General features: G+C 38.6%; 1 protein-coding gene across 1 annotated transcript in view; it reads left to right on the forward strand.

Annotated features, from left to right (window-relative positions):
* LOC125237759 (dipeptidyl aminopeptidase-like protein 6) overlaps positions 1–27,360 on the forward strand; it is a 342,306-nt gene that overhangs the window by 252,157 nt on the left and 62,789 nt on the right. The window contains exon 6 of the mRNA XM_048144933.1: positions 18,309–18,535. Coding sequence (XP_048000890.1) covers positions 18,309–18,535 — 227 coding nt within the window. The remainder of the gene's footprint in view (positions 1–18,308; positions 18,536–27,360) is intronic.

Consider the following 27,360-nt stretch of genomic DNA (forward strand, 5'->3'; position numbering starts at 1 on the left):
TATACACGTTGACATTGGCGTTTTGTCTTACCTCCTGGTCGCCTACCCTACAAATTGGCGCCCAACGTGGGGCCCTACGCACTAGTCATACACACATTAGATACAAGTTATTGAAACAGTCTAAAATGTGAGAGTTTGATGACACAAAACCGTGAAGAAACAATATCAAAACTAAATCAATGCTTCGTCAAAATTAATCTAGCGCTATTTTCCCATTAGCCCCGTCTACAGCCTGTCTTATTCCGGGACAGGCCACCTGCCCGCTCCCACGGGAGTTATTCACACCTGTTACCTATATTCTGAAAGATAACCAGTGTAAATATGACTATAATATTTAAAACAATATAGGTATGATTTAAATTTTAACGATTTTTACACATATTTAAAATTACAAACGGGAATTAATCGCGTATTACTATGTTTTAAACACTATGTTTTAGAGATGGGCCGAATACGGACTTTGCCTAATACGAATATTTGGCTGAACATTCGGTTCAGCTGTTACCGAATCGAACATTCGGCCGAATATTCGGTTCCGCCATAGGTATTTTAAATCCTGGCTTAGAGTTAAAAAAGTTTCAATGATTGGTAATGGGTACACATTTATCTTACTAAGGGCCACTGGTACCAATGAAAATGGAGGGTTAACCCGAAGGTTAACCCACCATTTTATATGGAATTTGACAAATGACAGCCCGCTAACCCTGAGTTAAGTAGTTGGTGCAAGTGGGCCTTAGTGCGTTTTCACATTATCCGATCCGATATCGGATGTCAGAAGGATTTCAATAGAAAAAATCCAAGATAGCGCCTGTAATGTATGGGATATGGGTCCAACATCCGATATCGGATCGGATAAAGTGAAAACGTACTTAGGCTCTTAATGTTCCTATAATTAAGTGCATAAGAAAATTTTGGTTTTTGTTTCTTAAGATACGTTATTTTTACTTTTTTACAAAATTATTTTACCTAGGTAATTTATATTTTAACGCATTTTTAGCTCCCTTTGTTAGTTCTTTAGAATGCTGAAATAGAATGTCATTATCCGATGAATTACGAAACAACTTACACTATTTATTTACTTGGTTTATTCGGTAAATATTCGGCAATATAACCGGATTATTCGGCCGAATACGAACATTGAAAAACTTGCCGAATTTGCCGAATACCGAATATTCGGCCCATCTCTACTATGTTTTAAACACTAACCTCCGACGTTTCAAGGACAATTGTATACGCGATTAAGTCCCGTTTGCAATTTTAAATATAATATCTGGGCGACCGAGCTTCGCTCGGTTCTGTTTCGTATCCTTGACATGTGTCGCCATCTAGTTCAAAAATGAATAGTACCTACATCGAGCGAAAGAATTCTCAGCCTTAACAACACAACTACTCCACACGAGATGGCGCGCATTTCGCCACAAAAACTCAAATAGTGTATTTTTCTATTCGTTTTAGCCTTGACCTGTGTCGCCATCTAGTGTTTGCAATAAATAGTACTTACATCGACCGAAAGAATTCTGTCTTAACAGTACAACTACTGCACACGAGATGGCGCGCGAAGAAAAACGCATGAAAACTCGAAAATTCGCGTTTTCCGGGACCTAAGGATAAGTTAGACCGATTTTTCACCCCCAAAAACCCCCACATAACAAATTTCAGCGAAATCGTTAGAGCGGTTTCCGAGATCGTCAGTGTAAATAAATATATAAATAAATAAATAAATAAATAAATAAATATACAAGAATTGCTCGTTTAAAAGTATAAGATTAGGTATGCTTACACAGATTGACTAAACCCCACGGTAAACTCAAAAAGGCTTCTGGAGTGGGTACTCGGACAACGATATATTATGTATTGCTTCTAGTATTTCAATGTGAAGAAACACCATGCTTATTAATCATTATGACTTGTGATAAAGTCCTTAGAACAATTATTCCGAATAAGTTTATGTCCTTCAACATTATGGATTTGTATAACTATGGACTTTGATTATTATGGCTAATACATTTTATGACTAATAATAATTATGACTTTCAAAAATCGGAACTACAATTTCTTACGTTCAATTTTATGACTAGTGATAATATGACTAAGAAAAATTATGACGGAAGACGTTATGGATATTAAAAATCGGACTTCAAACATTGTGGGAACCAATATTATAGAGACCCCGTAGAAGGCGACTGTGGCATCTGGCCCCGTAGCCGAATGGCATTTCTCCGACGCGAAACGAAAACGAAACGCCGCGAAAGGTAGTCTGGCTCTGTCGCGCCAATACTCACGATCGATAGAGATAGATATCTACGAGCGTTTCGTTTCGTGAGCGTTTGTCCATTCGGCTACGCACGCTGTTCTTCGCCTTGCCTTGCGTATGTGGCCACGAGTAATAATAATGCCTTATTAGTTATATAGCACTTTTATTCATATTATTTATTGTAATCTTAAATGTAATGTTGACATGTAAAAGTACCCATGTAGTACACCTCGGACACTGGCGATCAAATATATGAAGGAGGCGCGTTCCTAGCACACAGACTAAGCTCGTGTAGGTGAACGCGTACTATGCTTGTATGAGTGAAATATGACAGGTCGACTGTTCGCGGTTTTGACAGGCGGTAACTGTGAGGCAACCGAGAGGGGGTGGGCGGCACTTTCAGCGGGAAGCGGGAGTAGCCATACTGTACGATAGTACTCTTTATTATATTTACTGTGCCTGTAGCCTACTTGTTGAATAAATGTTTTTCCCCTCACTAGCTCGGAAACACGTGTTTTGTCCTTAAATACCAACGGGTAAAAACGCATTTTATCCACTAGTGGGTAAAGTAATTTGACCTTGAATAAAGTCAAATTAACTGCTTTAAAATTTATAAAAGTAGGTGAATCTAGTAATAAAGATGATTTACCACCTGTGGAACTACTGTGGAACCTGTGTTACACTCGGGTGCAAATGTATTTTACTTCTCGTGTGTCAAAAAACTCGCAAGTTCAGGATTCTATTCTCGAACCACTCGCTTCGCTCGTGGTTCAACTATAGAATCCTTTCACTTGCTCGTTTTTCAATTCCACACTCGGCGTTAAAATACAACTTTGCCCCCTTGTACAACAAATAACTATTGTGTTTTAAATAAAAATATATGAACATGAACAACGGACTTCTGAAGGAAATTCAGTAGAAAACGTTCATGTATTCTGGTTTCTTTAATTTATTCCTGATAATTAACGCCTGAAACCAGACCCTTGAAAGACATTCGGTTTGAAGGAGTGCCTTTTACGTAACGAGTCCTCTGAGGTCCGTGGCGGGAACTTTTAACGGGTCCCCGGATACTTTCGTCGCCAGAAGGAGTAAAACGACCGACTAATAATTTATTTCTAAGGTACTTTTATGCCCTTTTTTAGGGGTTTGACTGCGGGGCATGGAATGCTGATTGACTGAGTTAAGTAATTTCATTTTTTGGTGTTGAATATTTGAATAAAATATTGTTTTTTGTGATACCTTATATTCTCAAAATAATTCAAAATAAAACCGGCCAAGAGCGTGTCGGGCCACGCTCAGTGTAGGGTTCCGTAGTTTCCCGTATTTTTTTCAAAAACTGTTCAACCTATCAGGATCAAAATAATTTTCTTAGAAAGTCTTTATAAAGTTCTACTTTTGTGATTTTTTTCATATTTTTTAAACATATTGGTTCAAAAATTAGAGGGCGGGGACACTTTATTTTACTTTAGGAGCGATTATTTCCGGAAATATGAATTTTATCAAAAAACTATGTTAGTAAAACCCTATTCATTTTTAAATATCTATCCAAAAATATATCACACGTTGGGGTTCAAATGAAAAAAAAAAACAGTCCCCACTTTACATGTAGCGGCGTGATTAATATACATACTGGTACCAAATTTCAGCTTTCTAGTGCTAACGGTCACTGAGATTTTCCGCGGACGGACGGACAGACAGACATGGCGAAACTGTAAGGGTTCCTATTGACTACAGAACCCTATAAATAGTTTACGATCGAACTGAGTTGGACTAAAACAGTTTATATTCGCAATTTTTTTTATTTCTTTAGTATTAGGAATGTGATAAGTAGTATATTATGCTTAAGCATAACGAAAATGGTTTAACATCAAATCATAATAGAAAAGAAAATTGATAAAAACTAAAAGCGAGTAATTTTTGCGTTCAATTCACACACCGACGCGTTCTTTTTACGTACACTGGCGTATTCACGTATTCCAGCGTGTTCTTACAAAAACGTGCACATCGCGTTTATATGTATATTATATATATAATTATTTTACATATTAGACACGTTTACATACTGTTGCTTTTACGCCATCACAAACCCAGTTATTTATCTAAGAATATACCGCGGTCACAAAATGTCGACCTTTACACACATGCACGCTGATCAATAAATATATATAGTTCAATCTTACGACCTGGCAGGCAATCATGGTCGCGCGATAAATGATAAAACATCTGGCCATCCCGTCCCTACTACACTTACAAATATACTCCTCCCATGTACCTATTCAAAACAAGTGTTATACACTAGTTTTTGCAAAATTTCACCCTCCAATTTGTTCGAAAACATTGACGACCTAGAATAGGTTCTATTTTATTTGTAGGTACTGCCTATAAGGCCTGATTTAGACGGCGTGCGAACTCGCATGCGATTTTAGTTACATTGCGGGCTGTTGAGGTTACATACAAGGCAGCCCAGCCATCAAATACCGCAATGTAATAAAACACGTATACGAGTTCTCGTACCGTCTAAATGGGCCCTAATACTCGTACAACGCAACCCGATATCGTTCTAGGGCCGCATAAAATGTAATGGGCTATACATTGACCCTAAGTATCGTGTTGCGAGCGCCCATAAATGCGGAGACCCTAAACTGGTTAACTGGAGTGGACAGAGTAAGCTTTGTTTTTATGTATACTAACGAAAAATGTAAGTGATTAATTATGTATTAAGATCGAATAATAGTTTTTTAGAATTTAGTAAATTACGATACAAGTGCGTAAAAAAGGAAGTTCGAAACGAGTGGCGATAAATTAAAACACGACCGAAAGGAGTGTTTTAAACCGACACGAGTTACGAATTTCCATTTCGCACGTGTATCGTACGACTTATCGCTTAAAGTTTATGTAATTAACACAAAATAGTACATTGTGCAACAAGGGGTTGAATATTACTAACGAGAGTAAGTCAAATCGCGACGGCTTGCGGAGCAATTTAAAGACACCAGTTTTTAATATTCATACTCCCCGAGTTACACTCAATGTTTTCCATCACACTCGCAATGTAAAAAATATGTAAATAGATGTAAAAAAGTTAAGTACGGTACAAGAAATTTCATCATTCCCTTGGGAGAACGATTTTTCTATAACTCACGCTCCGCCTGCGTGCAATAGCACATTTAAAGTGCGGGTGTGCAAAAACAATATTTGTATAGAAATTTCATGTTTAATTATCGTCACAAAACTGACAGTGAGTTAATTTTTGTTAACAACTTACGCTAATTGGGGGGTCCCAAATTCTGAAAATGCTCGACAGGCTCCAGTATTTAGAGTTTTGGGTTTCATTTCAACCTGCATGTACCTACATGCTTAGTTTAAAATTTTTGTGTTTTTATCATTATTTATTATTCGGAGAACCAACAGCTTACAATATAACAGCTTACATTATAATGTTTTGTTTTCAGAAACTAGTTAAAATTCACAGCATTGAAAACATTTTCCTTCCTTCATTCTGAATTATTTCCATTTTCCTCGTACGATCTAAAAAGAATGGTGAAAAGCAAAAAAGTCCGAGAAACTGAACAAAGCAGTGTTCCGTACGGCTGCCACTTTTCATTCACTCTATTGTGAGAACAAAATAAAAGTACTAGTACTATGTCCTGTACCGAGGCACCGTCACAATAGCTTAAGCTTCGTAAGCGTATCGTAGCTAGCTCTCTCTATCGCTCTTCTGTGGCGCGACAGAGCTAGACTGCGTTTCGAACGCCACGTAGCGTCAACGATTGTTACTTAAGCTAGGCCGTCTGGGGACCGATTTTTGAGTCTCACGCGTTCGAATTGAGAAAATTGTCACTGAAAATAATAGGCAAGTCACCGTTTTCAACCGGTGTTTTAGTGAAAGTGAGATTCAAAAATCGGCCCCCTGGGCCGCGAAAGGGCATGGCCAAAATCACCTTGAATGTATTACGTTAAGTTTGATTATGAAACGGTTTCATGGTAAAGCTGAGTTCACACGGCGTTAATTTTTCCGGTATACTTTGTACGAGATTTCATCAAATACCGTATAATAAACAGTAATATCGTATTGTCACTACCGCTCCCCGCTGAAAGTACTTCACAGTTACTACCTGTTAAAAACGCGACCAGTCTACCTGACATATCTCACTCATACAGGTGTGTTCACCTACACGAGCTTAGACTGTGTGCGTAGGAGAGCATTTTCAGAATTTGGGACCCTCCAATTAGCGTAAGTTGTTAACAAAAATTAACTCACGTCCGTTTTGTGACGATAATTAAGCATGCAATTTCTATAAAAATATTGTTTTTGTGTTAATTACATAAACTTTAAGCAATAATCTACATTTAGCATGTGAAAAAAGTAAAGTTTTAGACAGATTTTATGCTTAGTTGTCGTCACAAAACTGACAGCGAGTTAATTTTTTAACCCCCGACGCAAAAACGAAGGGGTGTTATAAGTTTGACGTGTCTGTCTGTCTGTCTGTCTGTCTGTCTGTCTGTCTGTCTGTCTGTCTGTTTGTCTGTCTGTCTGTGTGTGTGTCTGTCTGTGGCATCGTAGCTCCCAAACGGATGAACCGATTTTGATTTAGTTTTTTTTGTCTGAAAGCTGAGTTAGTCGGGAGTGTTCTTAGCTATGTTTCATGAAAATCGGTCTACTATGTCGCGGTCGGGGGTTTTTTCAAAATTTTAATTTTGTGGTTAGGTTAGGTTATTAACAACTTACGCTAATTGGAGTATCCCAAATTTTGAAAATGCCCAGGAACGCGCCTCTTTCATAATATATCTAATCGCCATTGTCCGAGGTGTGATACGGGTAAAAAATACCTAGTGTGAACCTAGCCTAACAGATCTGCCGCCTCGTGAATTCATGGCCTCAGCCTGTAGTTTGTACCTGCCTTAATGAAACGTGCTCCGAATTTGGGAAGAAATAATATCGGTGTTTTTGCAAAAGTGTTTACTTCTCTCCCTTTTTTAAGTGGCCGAAGTCAATTTATTCGCGGAGGCGTAATGATGTTCTTTTCCAATAAAACTGTCGATTCTTCTTAGTTATTTTAAGTAAGGAAAGTACTATAAATACGGTGTTTTTGAATCGCGTTTTTGCTGACATAATAATGATATTTTTTTTATTATTGAAAAGGTTGTAAAAATTATTGTTTATGAATCACAAAATCGTTTAAAAAGGTCCACAAAATCTGAACTATGAAATAAATGATACGGTTACTCGTATATGAACGTAACCTAACCACAAAATGAAACTTTTGAAAAAAAAAACCCGACATAGTGGACCGAAACATGGCTAAGAACACTCCCGACTAAGTCAGTTTTCAAACAACAAAAAAACTAAATCTAAATCGGTTCTTCCGTTCGGGAGCTACGATGCCACAGACAGACAGACAGACAGACACGTCAATATTATAACACCCCGTCGTTTTTGCGTCGGCGGTTAAAAATAACATTTAATTTTTCATCTGCATGGGATAAACTTGTTAGCTAAGAAGATAACATCTACCTAGCTCGCAAAGAAATTAGGCGAACCTCTTATGGAGTCAAAAACTCTCTCCTAGAAATTACTCCGCCTACCATTTCGTTTTTCTTATCTCCCGGTACTTCAAGTTGCCGGAATGCAATGGCTGAAATTAATCTATTTTGCATAACACGTATGGGCCTTCCCTACTTATATTTCCATGAATAAATAAAGAGATGAGTCTAGGAATTTTAAATGAACGCGCCCTCTGTAAGCGGAATGCAAAACAGTGTTTTACAAATTCAAACCTCCTAAAGTGTAAGTGTATCGGCTCAGCCACGACATTGGTCTAAGCGCGACAGCGGTGAGCGGCGGCCATACATTGGAGCGAGACACAGCGATAGGACTTTCATTCGCACGTATGGCTGCCGCTCACCGCTGCCGCGCTTAGACCAATGTCGGGTGAATTTCAACATACTCGTGCCTAATTTTGGTGGATTTTTTTAGTTTTGTAATTTTTGTTGAAATTATGAACTTTTAACATGTAATAAATACTTTTCAAATAGAAACAAAAACGTTACTGCCCTCAATTTGTTCACCACCAAAATTCATGCAATTTTGGTGGAAAAAGTATTACGACCCACCAAAATTAGATATTTTTGTGTGGGGCGGACCAATCCAGCAAGGTATGACACTTGTGTCATGTCTAAATGCAGGAACGAACCTGAATGGTCATGTTACGACACGTTTGTTCGTCTTGCAGCGCTTTCAAAAAATCTGCTTGCTCGCATTTCGACGCCGGCGGCGCTGGCGTGCGCCTGTGTGCAGACGCATACTATAACCAGAAGCATAACGATTGTAGCCTGCGGTACAGACATAGCGTGCGATCCTCTTCGAACCAACCTTACGTGCGGCTAGAGCGAAAGGGATAGCATTCATGGTCGGTACCGCCACGCCGTCAGTAGCGTTGCGGACTAACCATTATTGATACTTGCGTAAAAACACCACCATATATATTACATATTTGCATACATGATTTTGTGCATAAATACTTGACCTTTTAGTTTAATTATTAAACTTATTACAGATTTTTTTATTAAAACGTGTGTAGTCTTGGTAGAAATAAATTAAATAACTTTTATTATATAATAAATTGTGTATATAATATTGTCTTCTGTCACCGCGATAGTTACCCATGAAATAAATTTATGGAATCAGATTATATCGCGTATAATGAATATAATCCGTTTTCTTAGTTTTATTTAATTTTGTATATGATATGTTTTCTAAGTTCTTTTCGGTGAAGGAAAACATCGTGAGGAAACCGGACTTATTCCAATAAGGTCTAGTTGAAAGGTCAGATGGCAGTCGCTTTCGTAAAAACTAGTGCCTACGCCAAATCTTGGGATTAGTTGTCAAAGTGGACCGCAGGCTCCCATGAGCCGTGGCAAATGCCGGGATAACGCAAGGAAGATATATTATATATAATGGAACTAAGATCGGTTTTCTTTAAATTTAAGTAGTTTTTTTTATATTTAAAATGTGTTTTTAGGGTTTCGTAGTCAACTAGGAACCCTTATAGTTTCGCCATGTCTGTCTGTCTGTCCCTCCGTCCGTCCGTCCGTCCGCGGATAATCTCAGTGACCGTTAGAACTAGAGAGCTGAAATTTGGTACCAATATGTATATCAGTCACGCCGACAAAGTGCAAAAATAATCCCAAATACCGTTTGCTGCAGAGGCTTTTAGCAGGTGGACGTCTATTTGTCGGGGTACGGATCCGCCAAGCAACCCTGCCACTCAAAGAGGTTGGGATGACATTTTATGTAAGCAGGTGGTGGCAGATTTGTTGGGTGAATCAGTCGGCTCGGATTTGGCGCGCCGCAAGGCCGCATCTAGGTGTGAGTCGGGAGCATGGCTTCACGCGCTACCTTCCCCCCAGTTAGGCACAATGCTAGATAATGATTCCTTGAGGATTGCAGTTGCTTTGCGATTGGGATCGAAGGTTTGCGAGGTGCACAGATGTGTGTGTGGAGCCATGGTTCAGGAGGACGGCCACCATGGCCTTAGTTGCCAGAGGTGCGCGGGGCGTTTTTCACGTCACCACGCGATAAATGAGGTGATTCGCAGGGCTTTGGTTTCTGCCAATATACCCTGTGTCCTGGAGCCTCCGGGATTGTGCCGTGATGATGGCAAGAGGCCGGATGGTCTTACGTTGGTTCCTTGGCAGAGAGGTCGGTGCCTCTTATGGGACGCAACGTGCGTTAGCACCTTTGCACCGTCCCATCTGAGTCACACCATCAGTGCTGCTGGTGCAGCTGCGGAGTATGCGGCAAAACAGAAGCACTCGAAGTACTCTGTCTTGGAGCCAACGTATGATTTTATACCAGTTGCGGTAGAGACTGCAGGGCCTTGGGGTGCAGAGGCTAAGAAGTTTGTGTGGGAATTGGGTCGGCGGCTTAGAGACAGGGGTTGCGATCCTCGTTCCGGATCGTACCTGGTCCAACAAATTTCCCTGGCTGTACAGCGAGGTAACGCGGCCAGTGTCATAGGAACATTTGGGCCAGCTACGATCCGGGGTGGCACCATAGGGTAGTTTATAGTGTTTAAGTTTGACAAAGCCTGTTGCGGATTATTTCATTTGTATGTGTAGGTGACAAAGCCTGTAGCTGATTTGTTTCATGTCCACTTGACGAAGCCTGCGCTGCTGATCACGAACTATTTTTGTTGGTATGGTTTTTGGGTTTGGTTATGACTTTAACTTTTTTTTTTATTGTATTTTTTTTAACCCTGAATAAATGTATTTGTTTACAACTTATATTACAAGTATAAATAAATAAATATTTAGATCTGAAAATAAAAAGTGGAAAAAATGTTTTATTAGGGTACCCCCCCCCCTACACGTAAAGTAGGGAGTGATTTTTTTTTTTCATTTCAACCCTAACGTATGATTTATTGTTGGATAGGTATTTAAAAATGAATTACTGAAATCGTTTTTTGATAATATTAATATTTTCAGTACAGATGGTGTTTTTTTTACGCACTAGTGCGAGAAGTGGTTCATTATATGACAGGTCGAAACTTCGAAGTGCCATCTGTACTGAAAAACGTCGTTAGATACTAGGGTGGAGCGAAAAAACACTTTTCTGGAATTAGCAAACCTAATAGTTATCAATCAATGCCCCTTAGTCTATGAAGCTTTTGTGCAAATTTTCGGCTTTTTAAATCAACATCTTCTGCCTCCGCATTAGGGTTGAAATTTTGAAAATCTCATACAAACCTAAAATTTCAACTTTCAGATAAAAAAAAAATTCGGCAGTATTATGTTTAGTATATGTTATTGATACATATCATTATGAGAAACTACAAAAAGTTGCGAAAGTAGCGTCAAGAATCGCCAAAGTTTGTCTAGTTTCAGTACATTCGCCAAAATAGCCGCTAAAATACTGAAAATTGGCGATTTTTAACGCTATTTTCGCAATTTTTGGTAGTTTCTTGTAATAATATGTATCAATAATGTATACTGAACATAATACTGCCGAAAAAAAATTTTTATCTAAAAGTTAAATTTTCAGGTTTGTATGAGATTTACAAAATTTCAAACTTATTGCGGAGGCAGAAGATGTTGATTTAAAAATCTGAAAATTTGCACAAAGGCTTTATAGACTAAGGGGCATTGATTGATAACTATTAGGTTTGCTAATTCCAGAAAAGTGTTTTTTCGCTCCACCCTATTAGATACACGTGCGAAAAGGGAATTCGTAACTCGTGTCGATTTAAAACACTCCCTTCGATCGTGTTTTAATTTATCGCCACTCGTTTCGAACTTCCTCTTTTTCGCACTTGTATCGAAATGTACTATTTCGGGAATAATCGCTCCTAAAGGAAAAAAAAGTATGTCCCCCCCCCCTACTCTAACTTTTTAACCATATATTTAAAAAATATTTAAAAATCACAAAAGTAGAACTTTATAAACTTTCTAGGAAAACTGTTTTGAACTTGATAGGTTCTGTAGTTTTTGAAAAATATGGAAAACTACGGAAGAGCCGAGCGGCTATTTACCAACGCGGCTTTAAAAACAGGCCGAGAGCGTGTCGGGCCACGCTCAGTGTAGGCACTGAGCGTCACCTGACACGCTCTCGGCCGGTTTTTAAATATTATGTTGTTTTAATTGCATGGAGCACAGGAAGGTCCACATCTATGTATTAGTTTTTTGTAAGGAAATACAACTCTACGCTACGCCTACCTGCTTTAGTTGACTGTTGACACACTGAGACAGTTGATGCACCAGAGTATAAAAGAGTGATTACCATCTCTTGTCAAAGATCTTGTTGAGACCCAAACACGAAGTGATTTCAAGACCTGGTGGTGGAATACTCTTGACTACCTTCCAGCTTCATCATCAGATCCTGGGTACCATCTCTTGTCAAAGATCTTGTTGAGACGAATCAAACGAGCCCAAACACAGAAGAGTTTCAAGACCTGGTTGTTGAATACTCTTGACTACCTTCCGGCTTCACCATCAGATCCTGGGTACCATCTCTTGTCAAAGATCTTGTTGAGACGAACCAAACGAGCCCAAACACGGAGTGGTTTCAAGACCTGGTTGATGAATTCTCTTGACTACCTTCCAGCTTCATCATCAGATCCTAGGTACCATCTCTTGTCAAAGATCTTGTTGAGACGAACCAAACGAGCCCAAACACGAAATGGTTTCAAGACCTGGTTGATGAGAACTCATGACTACCTTCCGGCTTCATCATCAGATCCTGGGTACCATCACCTCTTGTCAAAGATCTTGTTGAGGCAAATCAAACGAGCCCAAACACGAAATGGTTTCAAGACCTGGTTGATGAGAACTCATGACTACCTTCCGGCTTCATCATCAGATCCTGGGTACCATCACCTCTTGTCAAAGATCTTGTTGAGGCGAATCAAACGACCCCAAACACGAAATGGTTTCAAGACCTGGTTGATGAGAACTCATGACTACCATCTGACTTCATCATCAGATCCTGAGTACCATCTATTGTCAAAGATTTTGTTGAGGCGAGTCAGTAACCTAAAATGATATTCAATAATAAATAATACTTACTAAAAATATTAGTCAAGTTAATTAGTTAGTTACCAAAGTCGTCAACCCAAGGATCAAAGTTTTCGGTCGCAGTATACATGCAACAGTACAGCCAAACACGCACACAAGTGCGGTTTTGGACACGGCGGGTGCCGCACACAATGACAAAATCACTTCGCGATCGTCGAGCCGCGTGCGGAGCGGACTAACACACGTCCTTCCTCTACAAGCTCTGCCGCGGTACTGACATCGCAAGCGCGCGTAACCGGTAATAAGGAGGCATTTTTAAAAAATCGTCAAAAATATTAAATTGCAATTAATAGAAAACTTTTGCATAAAATCTGTTTAAGTAAGCGTTGTAGATTATTTTTATATTAAAACTACTTCAAAAACACGTAAGTTTTCAAAGGAATTGACACTTATTCTGAGGTGATTTCTGAAACAAATTGGATTCATCATATCCTCATTTACTCTATTCTAAAGCCTTATAACAAACAAGTAGTCTCAGAAGATTGTAGTACAGGATATACATAATACATATTTACCACTTGAAGCATTCAAAACTATCCAAATTTTACAAATTAGACGGACTAAGTCAGCACTTTTCGCGGGTTTTCCTAAACATGCACCAGAAAAAAAATCATAATTAATTAAGTGAGTTAGTTTTTAAAAATCCAGTCTCACAACATGTAAGTTAAGAAGATGTCCTAACCGAATCTTGAACTTAATAAGTCTTTTAGATGACGAAAAGTGTAGCATTTTGCCGACTAAAACTATCAATTTTACATTATTACGACGTTTTCGTTGAATGCCCTCTTAACCATAAAAATGATTTCAATACTTACCACCAAAATTGGTTCTTTCCCCCGGACAACTTTTGGTGCTCAGTTATAAGTGTCAAATTGTATAATAATATTGACTTATGTCATCTTAAAATATACTTAATGTAATAAAGAATGAAGTTATGGCAAGTTTTCTTTTATAGCTGCGGATTTACTGGATTTACCATAGCAATAATCCGCTAAAAACAGGCTCTGGACGCTACACCAAAATTAGAATTTCGATGGAAAATTATTTTTAAATAAATATACATAACACTTGTAACAATTTGCAATGTTGCCGAAGGTAGTATTTTAGGATTGGTTTTCATGAAAAAAATAAAAACCCGGAAACAGTTAGCCCACACAATGATTTTCAGCTCCGCCACAAAAAAAACACGCTGAGAAATTCACCCTGTCGTGGCTGGGCCGTGAGGCCTGAGTAGACGCTCGGAGAGGAGCGTTCGGCGGGGCGTGCAGCGAGGCGGGCGAGCGTGCGTCCACCCTATGCAGCGTCGACTCAGGAGGACACTTGAGTATGATACGACGGGCCTCAAGGGCAACGCTGGCGGGGTATCGGAAGCCTACAACCGAGTGCCCGAAACCCTGCTCAAAAAGCGAGCGTCGGAACACCCCAGGGGGTTTAGTCCGTGGGAGTCGGATATACCCACTGGCTTTCTCCCGGACCAGTGGGATCCATAACGGAAAAAAAAGGACACTGGTATGAGCTTCAATTGTTTGACATGCACGCCCCGCCCAAGCACTAAGACCCCGTGTATGTTTGTACATATTCTAAAATAAATTTTAAACTTTTATAGATTCATTGAAGGTTCCACATTCAAAAAAAAATCTGGGTCTTAAGATGCTAGGGGGGGGGGGGAGATATATAGTATAAAAGGAATGTGCGAACTGCCTCGTCTAGCTCGGATTACAGATCTTCAACTTCATCCTTGACACAAGAAATATTTTAGACCCTGAGCCTGAAGAGGCCTATGTTAATTGAGACATTTCACAAATACAGTCCTGTCAAGATCGATGAACGGATGAAATTTAGTAAAAGGAAATTAAATTAAATAAAGAACTTTTAGAAATTGTTTAAGTACTGATAGCGAAGAACCTAATAAGGACTGTATCGATAAGTATAAGGACAAAACAAACCTGGTCTAAATGTTGACATGTGCATAATTTTATATTATTATGTTCCGAGAGTATGATCTGAAGGTATTGGTAAGCACTATTTGATATAAGAAAGTCTAATTTTTATTTTATTTTAGAGACTTTATGGTACTTTCATTAAGGCCTAGCAAATAAATTTCGGACAACCCCTATCTGGCTTAATTTGAGAATATTTCAATGACTGTTTGTACGATTTCAACAAACAAAGGTTAATATGCTGCCAAAATATATTCTTTAAGAGTCCTCTTCATGGTTTTTCAATTGGGTACTTGCAGAATAAATGCGGTGAATTTATATAATTAAAAAAGAAACCGGCCAAGAGCGTGTCGGGCCACGCTCAGTATAGGGTTCCGTAGTTTTCCGTATTTTTCTCAAAAACTACTGAACCTATCAAGTTCAAAACAATTTTCCTAGAAAGTCTTTATAATGTTCTACTTTTGTGATTTTTTTCATATTTTTTAAACTTATGGTTCAAAAGTTAGAGGGGGGGGACGCACTTTTTTTTCCTTTAGGAGCGATTATTTCCGAAAATATTAATATTATCAAAAAAAGCCGGCCAAGAGCGTGTCGGGCCACGCTCAGTGTAGGGTTCTGTAGTTTTCCGTATTTTTCTCAAAAACTACTGAACCTATCAAGTTCAAAACAATTTTCCTAGAAAGTCTTTATAAAGTTCTACTTTTTTGATTTTTTTCATATTTTTTAAACATATGGTTCAAAAGTTAGAGGGGGGGGGACGCACTTTTTTTTCCTTTACGAGCGATTATTTCCGAAAATATTAATATGATCAAAAAACGATCTTAGTAAACCCTTATTCATTTTTCAATTTTTTATTTTTGCACTTTGTTGGCGTGATTGATATACATATTGGTACCAAATTTCAGCTTTCTAGTACTTACGGTTATTGAGGTTATTCGCGGACGGACGGACGGACGGACAGACAGACAAGGCGAAACTATAAGGGTTCCTAGTTGACTACGGAACCCTAAAAAAACGATATTTTGAGCAACGTTCCGGATTGTCGTAAATTTTTGATGCAAGCAGGATGAGAGAAACAGATAAAAAAATTAGCCATAGGCCAAAGTCTAACTGACATTCACGGTGTTTGAACAGTTCCTAAACCAAATCGATATAAACAGTGTATGTATGATAGTTAAATTCGACATCAAAGTCGGAGTTAGAGGAAGCACCATGCCACATTCTCTAAATGGCCGCCATACACAGATCCTGAACTTTATTTCTTAAAAATAACTATGGCTAGACTATGTCCAGATATTCTGCTTTGTGGATCATATGTCGTTGAGGTTCACACAGTACAATTTTTTTTCGCAATCGTATCGGTTTTTACGCACTTTGTGAATTTTCTAGTAGCATTTGTCCGGAATCGTAATTGTTACTCGGGAGGATTAAGTCAATACTGTCTAAACCACTTGCTTTACGTCGAGTTTCTAGGACAAAATGTGAACCTTATTATGTGCCTTATTAAGCCTATGTCTTGTTTTAAGAAAAAAATATAATAGCAAATAAATACGGCTACTCAAAGTTGTCCTCATACTTAACGATACAGTCTTTATTATTATACAACCCGACCGGGATAACACAAAGAAGGGAACTGTATTATCTAATAAGATTATCTTCGAACGTTTTCCATCGTAATTATAATGATTAATATAATTATTTTCTAAGAATTCGTTTCAGCAAGCATGCTTAAGACGATACGATACAGGTCAATTATCCATGCAAACGCTCTCGACTATTTCCTCCCTAATTTTTGAAGATAGAGCAATGATTTTTTCAACACAGATTATTATTATTTTAATCTGTGTCGGACCGTTTTGACTTTTTTGCTATTTTTATTTTAAAAGACGCTAGAGCCAATGAAAAATTTCTAAAAACGGCCTTTTTCAATATGGCTCAAAAAAAGGTGTGATACTCAAGATTGATAAAAATCTACGGGTCTACGGCACAAGTAGGTAAACTACATAGTCAAATAATCAAATATTACAGAAAACAAACTCTAGATTCTGATTAAATATTTTAGAAGCTTCTAAACTCCACGATTACCTGGGCAATTTTTTTTTTTGAAGTTGTCCACCCCACTTTTTTTGTAACATGGGTATTTTTTACGCGATTAATACTCTGAATCGCGAGGTCTTTCGATCCTGATAGGAGAAAAAAAATGTCCCAAGATTTCCATATATTTTTTCGAACCTTCCGTTCCGTTACCGCCATGCAAAATGTATGAAAAATTGTAACGGAATGGGAAAAAAACCTTGGGACACTTTTTTCTCCTATTAGAATTGAAAGAGCTCGCGATTCTGAGTATTAACTGCGTAAAAAATATCCCTGTTACAAAAAAGTGGGGTGGAAATTTTTGTGGGAAACCACATAAAAATTTCCAAATCCAAAAAAAAAGTAGGGTGGACAACGTTGAAAAAAATAGCCCACCTGATATTGACAACTTTTGAACGACAACTGACATCGAAATTCAGTTCCCAACAGACAACCAGAGCATTAAGGGGAAGAAATATTTGAACACAACCTTTTTAACTCGATTTGCGTTTAGTATGTTCGGATGTCCTCTCTACAGGGGGGTTACCATGAAGTACTAAAGCCGTTCAGTTTAGGTTGAGAGAAAGGGACGAAGCTATAGCAGTTCCATAGCTCCGTCCCTCTCTCTCAACCTAAACTGAACGGCTTTAGCACTTCATGGTAGCCCCCCAGGTCTCAATTCTCAACCAAATTGTGGCCAAATTATATGATCAAATAAAATCGTTTTGTCGATACAGTTTTTGGAAATTTAGCATAAGGTACAGCGGGACATCACGTAACTGGTCCATTTTTTCCATGTTTTACAATGTTTGCATTATTAAATAGAGTGTCCACCGGTTATATATGGTAGGCGTGTTCAGTGGATACATGTAGAACTCATCATCATAGTGTAATAATGAATAAAATGGATTAGTTACAATTGTCCCCCAGTAGAGATTTGCCCCGCTCTACCGCAGATATTGATATGAAGAAAATAAGCGTGGAAAAGCGTGTGCGGCGTTTTAAACCATCATGATGTGGTTTAAGTGACTGACGAAGGACACGAATTACGAAATTACAGAGACACGAATAGAAATAGAAATAATGTACAGTCATGGCATTCAAAAGAAAAAACTACACCTACAAAAGAACATCAGAAATATATAAAAGAAGAAACTGACTGACTGACCGAATGACTGACTGACATATCAACGCACAGCTGAAACCACTGATCCTAGAGATTCCGAATTTGGCACGTAGGTTCCTTATAATGTGTAGAGGAGCACTAAGAAAGGATTTTTCATAATTCACCTCCTAAAGGGGTGAAATGGGGGTCCAAATTTTGTATGGTAAAACGAGATTAGTTTGTCTACATGACAGAGGGATTCCTATGACTTTAATACGCGGACGAAGCCGCGGGCAAAATCAAGTTTAGACATAAAATCATGATAAAAAGTAGGACTTGTTATTAACATCAGTCTTTGTTCCAGCGAGTCGTACCCGCTGACGCCGCTTCCAGACGAAGTAGGCGGAGTAGTGGCCGAGGGTCCAGCGCTCCTACTAGCCTCGTGGACCCCCAAAGGTCACGGCCTCATCACGGTCAAGGACTGCGATATCTACTACCGACCAGCGCCAAGGTCATCTACCGGGTACAGGGTCACGGAAACTGGCAAGCCTGGGACCATTTACAATGGCGTGCCTGACTGGTTGTATGAAGGTGAGTTTATATGAAGCCAACATGAGACTAGGTGGAGCTAGTCGCTTGGACTCGCAAAGGTCACGGCCTCATCACGGTCAAGGACTGCGATATCTACTACCGACCAGCGCCAAGGTTATCTACCGGGTACAGGGTCACGGATACTGGCAAGCCTGGGACCATTTACAATGGCGTGCCTGACTGGTTGTATGAAGGTGAGTTTATATGAAGCCACCATGAGACTAGGTGGAGCTAGTCGCTTGGACTCCCAAAGGTCACGTCTTATCATGGTCAAGGACTGCGATATAGTCTACTACCGACCAGCGCCAAGGTCATCTACTGGCTACATGCCCTACATGGTCACGGACACTGGCAAGTCTGGGATCATTTTGGGGAGTGCCTGACTGATTGTATGAAGGTGAGTTAATACGAAGTCACTGCGAGATTAGGTAGACCCCAATCAAGGTCAACAAAAACTGAGTCTAGATAACAAAAATTAATTGGTTAGATAATTTTGCTCTCAAAGTTTATCTGCTAACCACCCTCAAAATATATCTTCTTAAACTGGCTCCACTAAACTACTTATCATAAAACTTACCATATAAATAAAGAAAACTTGGCGCCACTTCCTCCGATAGCTAACTCGCGTATGGCACTCCTCCAAAAGGCCAGCCGAGATACCAGGGTTACATAAATTGCACCAATTTTAAGTTCGATTCGGATCGGAACAGACAACCTAGCCAAAGTGACAATTGTTGACGCTGCGTGGCGATCTAATTGCAGTCTGGCTCTGTCGCGCCACTACAGAAGAATGGAGAGAGCTAGCTACGATACGCTTACAAAGCGTTGCGGTATTGTGACGTTGTCTAAGTACCCAGTAGGTATAACGAGCAAGCGTGGCTCGGATGCGAATTTCAATAAGTTTCTTTCGAAATGTTCATTTTTCTCGCGAGCTTTTATCGGCAGCTGTGCTTATTTGTTCACACGACAGCTATTGGACTTAAAATAAAGTGTAATATTCAGTTACAGTACTTATGAACCATACTCACTGAGAATATTTAGTTTATTTACCCGCTAAGTTAACTTCTACCGTTCGTAAAAACACTTTTTTGGGCTTACATGCATGAACTCACTTGTGATTATTTTTTGCAAAATTTACTTTAACTTATACAGTTTTTCCGTCTTTTGACCTGAGAAATGCGTGGTTGGAATCTTTCAGTTCATAATAGATAAATTCAGTGTATAAATAAATTATAAACTGACAGAGACATACACTAAATACACACTGTTTACTTATTTCTTTACTGTACGATATTTATTTCAGTTTATGTACGTAATGTTCATCCCCAAACTAGCCACATTTCAAAATTTTTAATTTCAACGTTTAACTGTAGTTTTCACTTCAAGGTTTTTGTTGATTAGTTAGTTCATAACTAGAAGCACTATCTTCAAGTCTGGCTAACTTCGAATTATCAGCAAGTTTTCAACTGAGAACGTTCGATTCGAGCTAACTTCTGAACTTCGTATGTGACTTAGGTAACAAAACAATAAATACTGGGAAAGTTTAGCCAGAGATGTTTTATCAATAATAATTATTTAATTGTATTATAATTTGTGCTTTTGACTGAAGCATAATTTTTGTTTTACTTAATTTTTTTCCCCTCACTAGCTCGGAAACACGTGTTTTGTCTTTTAATACCAGCGGGTAAAAACGCATTTTATCCACTAGTGGGTAAAGTAATTTGACCTTGAATAAAGTCAAATTAACTGCTTTAAAATTGATAAAAGTAGGTGAATCTAGTAATAAAGATGATTTACCACCTGTGGAACTACTGGAAGCAGTGATAAACGCATTTTTCCTCTCACTAGCTCGGAAACACGTGTTTTGTCCTTTAATATCAGCGGGTAAAAACGCATTTTATCCACTAGTGGGTAAAGTAATTTGACCTTGAATAAAGTCAAATTAACTGCTTTAAAATTGATAAAAGTAGGTAAATCTAGTAATTAATATGATTTACCACCTGTGGAACTACTGGAAGCAATGATAAACGCATTTTTTTGCGTTGTAGTTTCCTCGCTATAGTGAGGGGAAAAGTTTTGTGTTACACTCGGGTGCAAATGTATTTTACTTCTCGTGTGTTAAAAGACTCGCAAGTTCAGGATTCTATTCTCGAACCACTCGCTTCGCTCGTGGTTCAACTATAAAATCCTTTCACTTGCTCGTTTTTCAATTCCACACTCGGCGTTAAAATACGACTTTGCCCCCTTGTATAACAAATAACTATTTTGCGTTGTAGTTTCCTCGCTATAGTGAGGGGAAAAGTTTTGTGTTACACTCGAGTGCAAATGTATTTTACTTCTCGTGTGTTAAAAAACTCGCAAGTTCAGGATTCTATTCTCGAACCACTCGCTTCGCTCGTGGTTCAACTATAGAATTTTTTCACTTGTTCGTTTTTCAATTCCACACTCGGCGTTAAAATACAACTTTGCCCCTTGTATAACAAATAACTATTATTTAATTGTTCGCAGCCACAGCGTAGGTCTACGTACCTCGATTTGTTTTTTGTATGTCCGTATGTTTTCCTCTACTGGTCGCAATTCTCAACTGATTCTCATGAAATTTTGTACCCAGATTCTATGATTAACCAATTTTTTCTCAATGACGATCTAGTTTTTGAAAGTTTGTAAAATGCGGAAATTTCTTTATAGGGAAATAATGCGGAAAGTGGCTATTCTATAGCGTATATAGCTAGGCTTGTGCCGTTTCGTTCGTTGATCGGAGCGCTCCGATCTCGTTCAATCGCTCCCACGAACTAGTTCGCTCTTTTAGGTATTTGCTCATTTAGTTCAGTCAGACCAGCGACCACTACGGTCGGAAAGATCAGGACGAATGGGACCGACTACTGTCAAAATGATACGAATATTCCACAGATAATAACAATTCCGGGCCGAAAGGTTGTAAGTAACCGAAGCTTAATAATTATGAAAACTTGACGTTTTTGTGTCGCTTTGCTAAATACCTCGCTCCCGGTCGACGCAGTCACACACTCTTTCTTGATCCAAACCGCTCGCGCTCGCCGATCCTATACTGAACTAAGGTGACGGACCCAATCATGGACAGTTTAAGAAAAAAATTCGCCTGTTTTTGATATTTCACTGATAAATGTAAAAATTCTACGGCTAAGCGTGTTAAATCTTGAATGTCCTATCCTTCTTTTACATTTCAAGCGTATTGCAGAATAGATACTACTATTGGTTTCTTCATAGTTAACAAATTAAAACTAGGTGTTTTTTCTCCAATTATGGACGGCAGTTCTCCAGTAATGGATCCCCCATTATGGACAGTGAAATAAGTTTAAAATTTTACTTTTAAAGCCAACTGATACGCAATGAGTCAATTTTATACACCATAAAAACAATTAGTTTGGGTTATTTTAACATAGGATTGTTTCTGGTAAATTTTGGTTTTGTAAATTGTTCCTTGTCCATCATAGGAGGTACGCAGTTTTTCGGGTCCAGTAATGGACACTCGCAAAATAACGTCATTTCTTTATATCTTTGGAGCAACAAACTAGTATGTTTTATACCTTATCTCATGCTTAATGCAGTAAGTAAAACGCATTCAAGATTACACCATGCGTTATTTTTTTATTATTTTATACATAAACTCAACTCTCTTAGCAACATTACTAAGAATTCGTCTTGATATTTTTTTCAGTAAACTGGTGAATTTTATCATGTCGCCAAATCCTTCAGAAATAACCGAATTAATTGAAACTTCAAAATGAAACAGCTCTATAACTCTAGTTTATGGTACATAGCCGTCAGTTTTTAGAAACTTATTTTAGATACTTATTTTTAAGGATTTGTGTTTTTTTGTCCATAATGGCATCACCGTCCATTATGGGGTATTTTACCTTAAATGAGCAAAGACCGATTCACAGAGCACGGAAAGATTCAGTTAATTTCGGTCATTGATGGGATTTTATTCCTAACAGTTCATAGTTCTGAACGACACAAGCCTATATATGGCGTTTAAGACTATCGTGAATCGATTGTGTCAATGACTAATAAGAACCACGAACTAAGTGTTTTTCACTTTTGCGTGTTCAAATGAAAACTGATTATTCCTTATTTTCCTGGGTTAAGCTGAATTTATTTCGTCTTCTTTTTACATCAACTTTTTATATAGTAAAGCTACTATTTCTAAAATCTATTTCCTCAATTAAATTCAATTCCCTGTCTTCATAAAAATAAGAAACAATTTCCTTAAAGAACGTTATTAAGGATATTTCATCGGCCCCTCGCGGTGTTTCGTTTTAATTTGGCCGGGGCGTGGGATCGTTCCGTGCCGTCGGTTGTAAATGAGCTACCTGCCTAATGACTCACCTTGCCTGATTCTGTGCGCCTGGTAACTTCATCTGGCAGATTGTCTGTAAAAGATTCTCTTGGGGAAATTTACTACAGTTTTCATTATATTGTATTGACGTAGGTACATCTCGGTTGTTCGCTCCTAGTAAGAAACGAAATATTGGAACTTTTGGTGCTGATTCCAGACTAATAATTATATTATTAATATTATTATTTAGTAAGGCCTAGAACTAGTACGCGGCGCGGCAAGCGACCGTAGCTGTAGAACTTCTCTATTCACGTCCATACATTTGATCGTTATTGTTCACAACACTAATAAATAATATCTGCGTAATACTTGTCCGACAGATATGTTAGTTTCCACATCTGGAACACTGGTCGCCGTGTCTTGCGTGAGCGACGGTCGCGCGACCGTCGCGCGACCGTCGCCGTCGCGTCTTATCGCATCGTCTACTTCCATATCGATAAGGGTTGATTTCATATGCGTCGCATCGCCGTCGCCCACGCAAGCCACAGCGTAAACAAAGTGGCGTGCTCTTGTGCTGGAGGCCAAAACTCATTTTCGGTTATCGCACCACCCAAGGATATAGGTACTTTATTTCTTCGCCAGACTTCCGAGCTTGAGTCTCGGAGTTTCCACATAGTGATACTGATAATTTAAGTGTCATTTACGACGTGATTTGTCACGACATGCCTAGTCAGTTATAGTATGTCGGATTTCAAATGATAACTGATAATGCTGTAATAAAAATCTTCCCCACAGATACGAGCGTTCGACCTTGCGACAGGACGAACATACATTTTTTCGTGTAATTTATAGTCCTTCTTCCCCAGATAGATACTAAAAAAATCCTGTGAAATAAATGTATAACATTCCACGTATCACAATGCATAAGAACTACGTTTAAATTTAAATTACATACGTATACAATTATTTTTTAACCCCCGACGCAAAAACGATGGGGTGTTATAAGTTTGATGTGTCTGTCTGTCTGTCTGTGTGTGTGTCTGTATGTGGCCTCGTAACTCCCGAGCGGATGAACCGATTTAGATTTAGTTTTTTTTGTCTGAAAGCTGAGTTAGTCGGGAGTGTTCTTAGCCATATTTCATGAAAATCGGTCTACTATGTCACGGTCGGGGGTTTTTTCAAAATTTTAATTTTGTGGTTAGGTTATTTAATTTATTAAGTATAGGTACCACTCGATTCGAGTTCCTCTTTCCCGCACTATAATAATAATATAATAAATATATGTTTATATATTTTGTATTATTTTGTATGTGGTTTTGTATTTTACTTTTATAATCATATTATAAAACCTAGCCTAAGAATTAAAATGAATAAAGAGGAATATAATAATAATAAAGCCATTAACCTAGCTTAAGAAAAGAGATAAATAAATGAAATAAAGCCATTTATTCCCACAAAAACATTATAAAACATGCAAAAAAAAATATTAAGAATTTACAATTTAAGATCGCCAAAACTGAAATTTCTGAAATTATACATTTTTAAGTAATTTAAAATAAACTAAATTATTTATCAATATTCTCTTAACTTAAAATTTACAACTTTCTCGTATCATGCAAAATTTTCTTTCCCGCACTAGTGTACATTAAAATATTTTCTCTCGATGCTTTACTTAATCTTACACGCAATATACAGGGTGTAAACCTAATACGGGCGAACCTCTTAACGGTGGTGAGTATAGGACATAAAAAATGGAATTAGATAACTTTTATTTAAAATTGAAATATTTTTATTATCCATACAAAATAATTCGGCCCGCAACGTAATGCAAACATACTCGCGTCAACCGCTCGTTGACAGTTGTCATTGATTGTCATCGCAACCACGTTTACAGTACATTGCTGCTGGGAAATTTTTCAAAAATTCATTATGGGGTGAAAATTAAAAGTAACTCAAAACACCTCTTAATTAATGATAACAATATTGAATTATATGCCTGGTTTCATTTATCGCCCTTATTAGGTTTACGCGCTGTATATCTTACATGCGTACATTTATATGCAGCGTCGGCTCAGGACACTTCTATGAGCTTCAATTGTTTGACATGCACGCCGCACGCCCAATATGAGCGTACACTCGGGCCCTACACTAACGCCGTGGCTTGCGTGGGCGACGGTCGCGCGATGGTCGCGCGACGGCGATGCGACGCATACGAAATCAAACCTTATCGATATGAAAGTATGAGACGCGACGGCGACGGTCGCCCACGCAAGACACGGCGTAAGGGAGCCTGTGAAAACTCCAGCGGATTAGATAATTTTCAATAGCCTCTGCTAATGTAAGGGTTTCGTTGTAACGGCATGACAGTGCATTTCATTTATTTAATCCTGCTCATCTTTAAAAGGGCTTTAGCGCCTTGAATTTGTAAGCACATAGGCTGTTTAGTGAACAAGGATGTAGGGACACTGGTGCTGGCAGTTTGAAGGCTCTCTTGTAAGTTACGAACGATTATGCGAACCCTTTTTGTTACGGCTGAAATTTTCCTGTGATGCCCGCTTATAGGCGTTTTTCAACAATAGGTACCTAAGTACGCCTATACTTAGGTAGGTACGCCTATACTTTATTTAACTGTGTAATAGGTATTAGATATACATAATTACTTACATACAACCACGCCTGTTTCCCAGAGGGGTAGGCAGAGATCACGGACCTCCATTTACTACGATCCTGACAAACCACTTTCGCTTCACACACTTTCATAACGTTTCTCATGTACACGCTCGTCGGTTTCGAGTACCTACTTCTGACCTGGCCTTTTTGCAATAGGTATTTCCCCGATTTGATCAAGAAAAGTTCGCCTAGGTCTTTCACTTCCAACTGACCATTCCACTCTTTTTTCATATACTTTCTTCGTTAATCTCCTCTCTACATAGACTATTAATAGTTTAAAAACGTTTCTTTATTTATTGTAAGATCAAATAATGTCCTTTGGAATGATGAACTCGAATATGTACATTTTAATTTTGCAAAGTAAATATTAGTGTCAACGTTTCGATTTTGACCGACAAAAACAATTGTGGTAAAGTAGAATTAATATTAATTACAGACCTGTCGGTTACACGAGCGTAGATATTCATGAAACATTTTTTAAGTGAAAATATTAATTGAATGTCACCAAAACATTTCCTTGTATTGTTTTTGCCCAAATGAACTTAGAGGATATTATTTTTAGAAATAATTATAAATGCGTACGAAATACTTAATACTTATTTTCGTTGGTATCATTTTGTTTTTTCGTTCTTTCTGGGTGAATTTCTCAGCGTGATTTTTTTGTGGCGGAGCTGAAATTCATTGTGTGGGCTAATTGTTTCCGGGTTTGTCGGGGACAGGTCAGGATTGGCACCATTTTCAGACATCGGGGCGTTGCTGGGTCATCGAGGATTGAGACGAAGACGATAGTAATCAACGATTTATTTTACACACTTTAAATTTTACAATAACTGATAGGTAAACAACTTGGTTTAGAACAATTATAGCGTGGACAGTTCCGAGGAGGCTCTAAGACTTCTTGTCTCTAGCGTGGTCCGCCAGAGAGTGTCGGGTCTCAGGTATCCCGGCTCCGTCCTAGCGCACGAAGTGGGGACAACAACTGGTTGGGTGGACAACTGGTTGGTTGTGACGTCAGCTGTCCAACTGCAACTCTTCGCGCGCTGCGCTATAATTGACTATCCGTGCCAATATTCGGTCTGTCTCCGACACGGCCTTCCTGCGCTTACACACGTCCTCGTGTGTTTTACTCTGCAACAATAATAGACACGCAAAGTACACCGTTCGGTCACTCCTGACAAAATCTCAAAGAAACTCGGTAATTCAAAGTAAAATGATCAACGTTAAAAACTTTAAGATAGCATTTACACACTATTACGTAGTGCCAAAACGGTTGTTTAATTAGCAAGTGCCAATTTAGTTATTCTTCACAATAAAACCTTCAAAACTTTAAATTTCAAGAAATGGATAGCATTTATTACACACTAACACACAATGCCAAAAATAACTACACGCAATGCCAAAACAACCGAGTACCAAATGTTGTCTTTTTTCACAATAAAATCTTTAACACATTTAATTTCATAAAATCCAAACAAGTATCTCATTCGTGGCCTATTGGTTATACCATAACCACACACTACGCGCATCCCCACGGGATCGCCGAGTCAACCCTGTGACTCTACGGTCTCTGCAAGACCCGACCTCCGCCAGAGCTCCCCGCGCATCGCGCACCCACGGACTGCACACAGCAGATACCGACTTCTAACGGGCTACGACTACGGTGAAGCCTCTGATACGGTCTGACCAGCCGAACTGAGATCCTCATTCTCAATATTACATTCGCTATCTTTACATCTAAATCATCAAATGGTACGTGGCTATCTGGCATTTTCCTCAATCTATCGTGAGCCCATTAAATGTTAACCTAATTGTTTGCTGTCACAGAACTACCTAAAAT

Source organism: Leguminivora glycinivorella, chromosome 22, assembly GCF_023078275.1.
Source record: "Leguminivora glycinivorella isolate SPB_JAAS2020 chromosome 22, LegGlyc_1.1, whole genome shotgun sequence".
NCBI classification, from domain to species: Eukaryota; Metazoa; Arthropoda; class Insecta; order Lepidoptera; family Tortricidae; genus Leguminivora; species Leguminivora glycinivorella.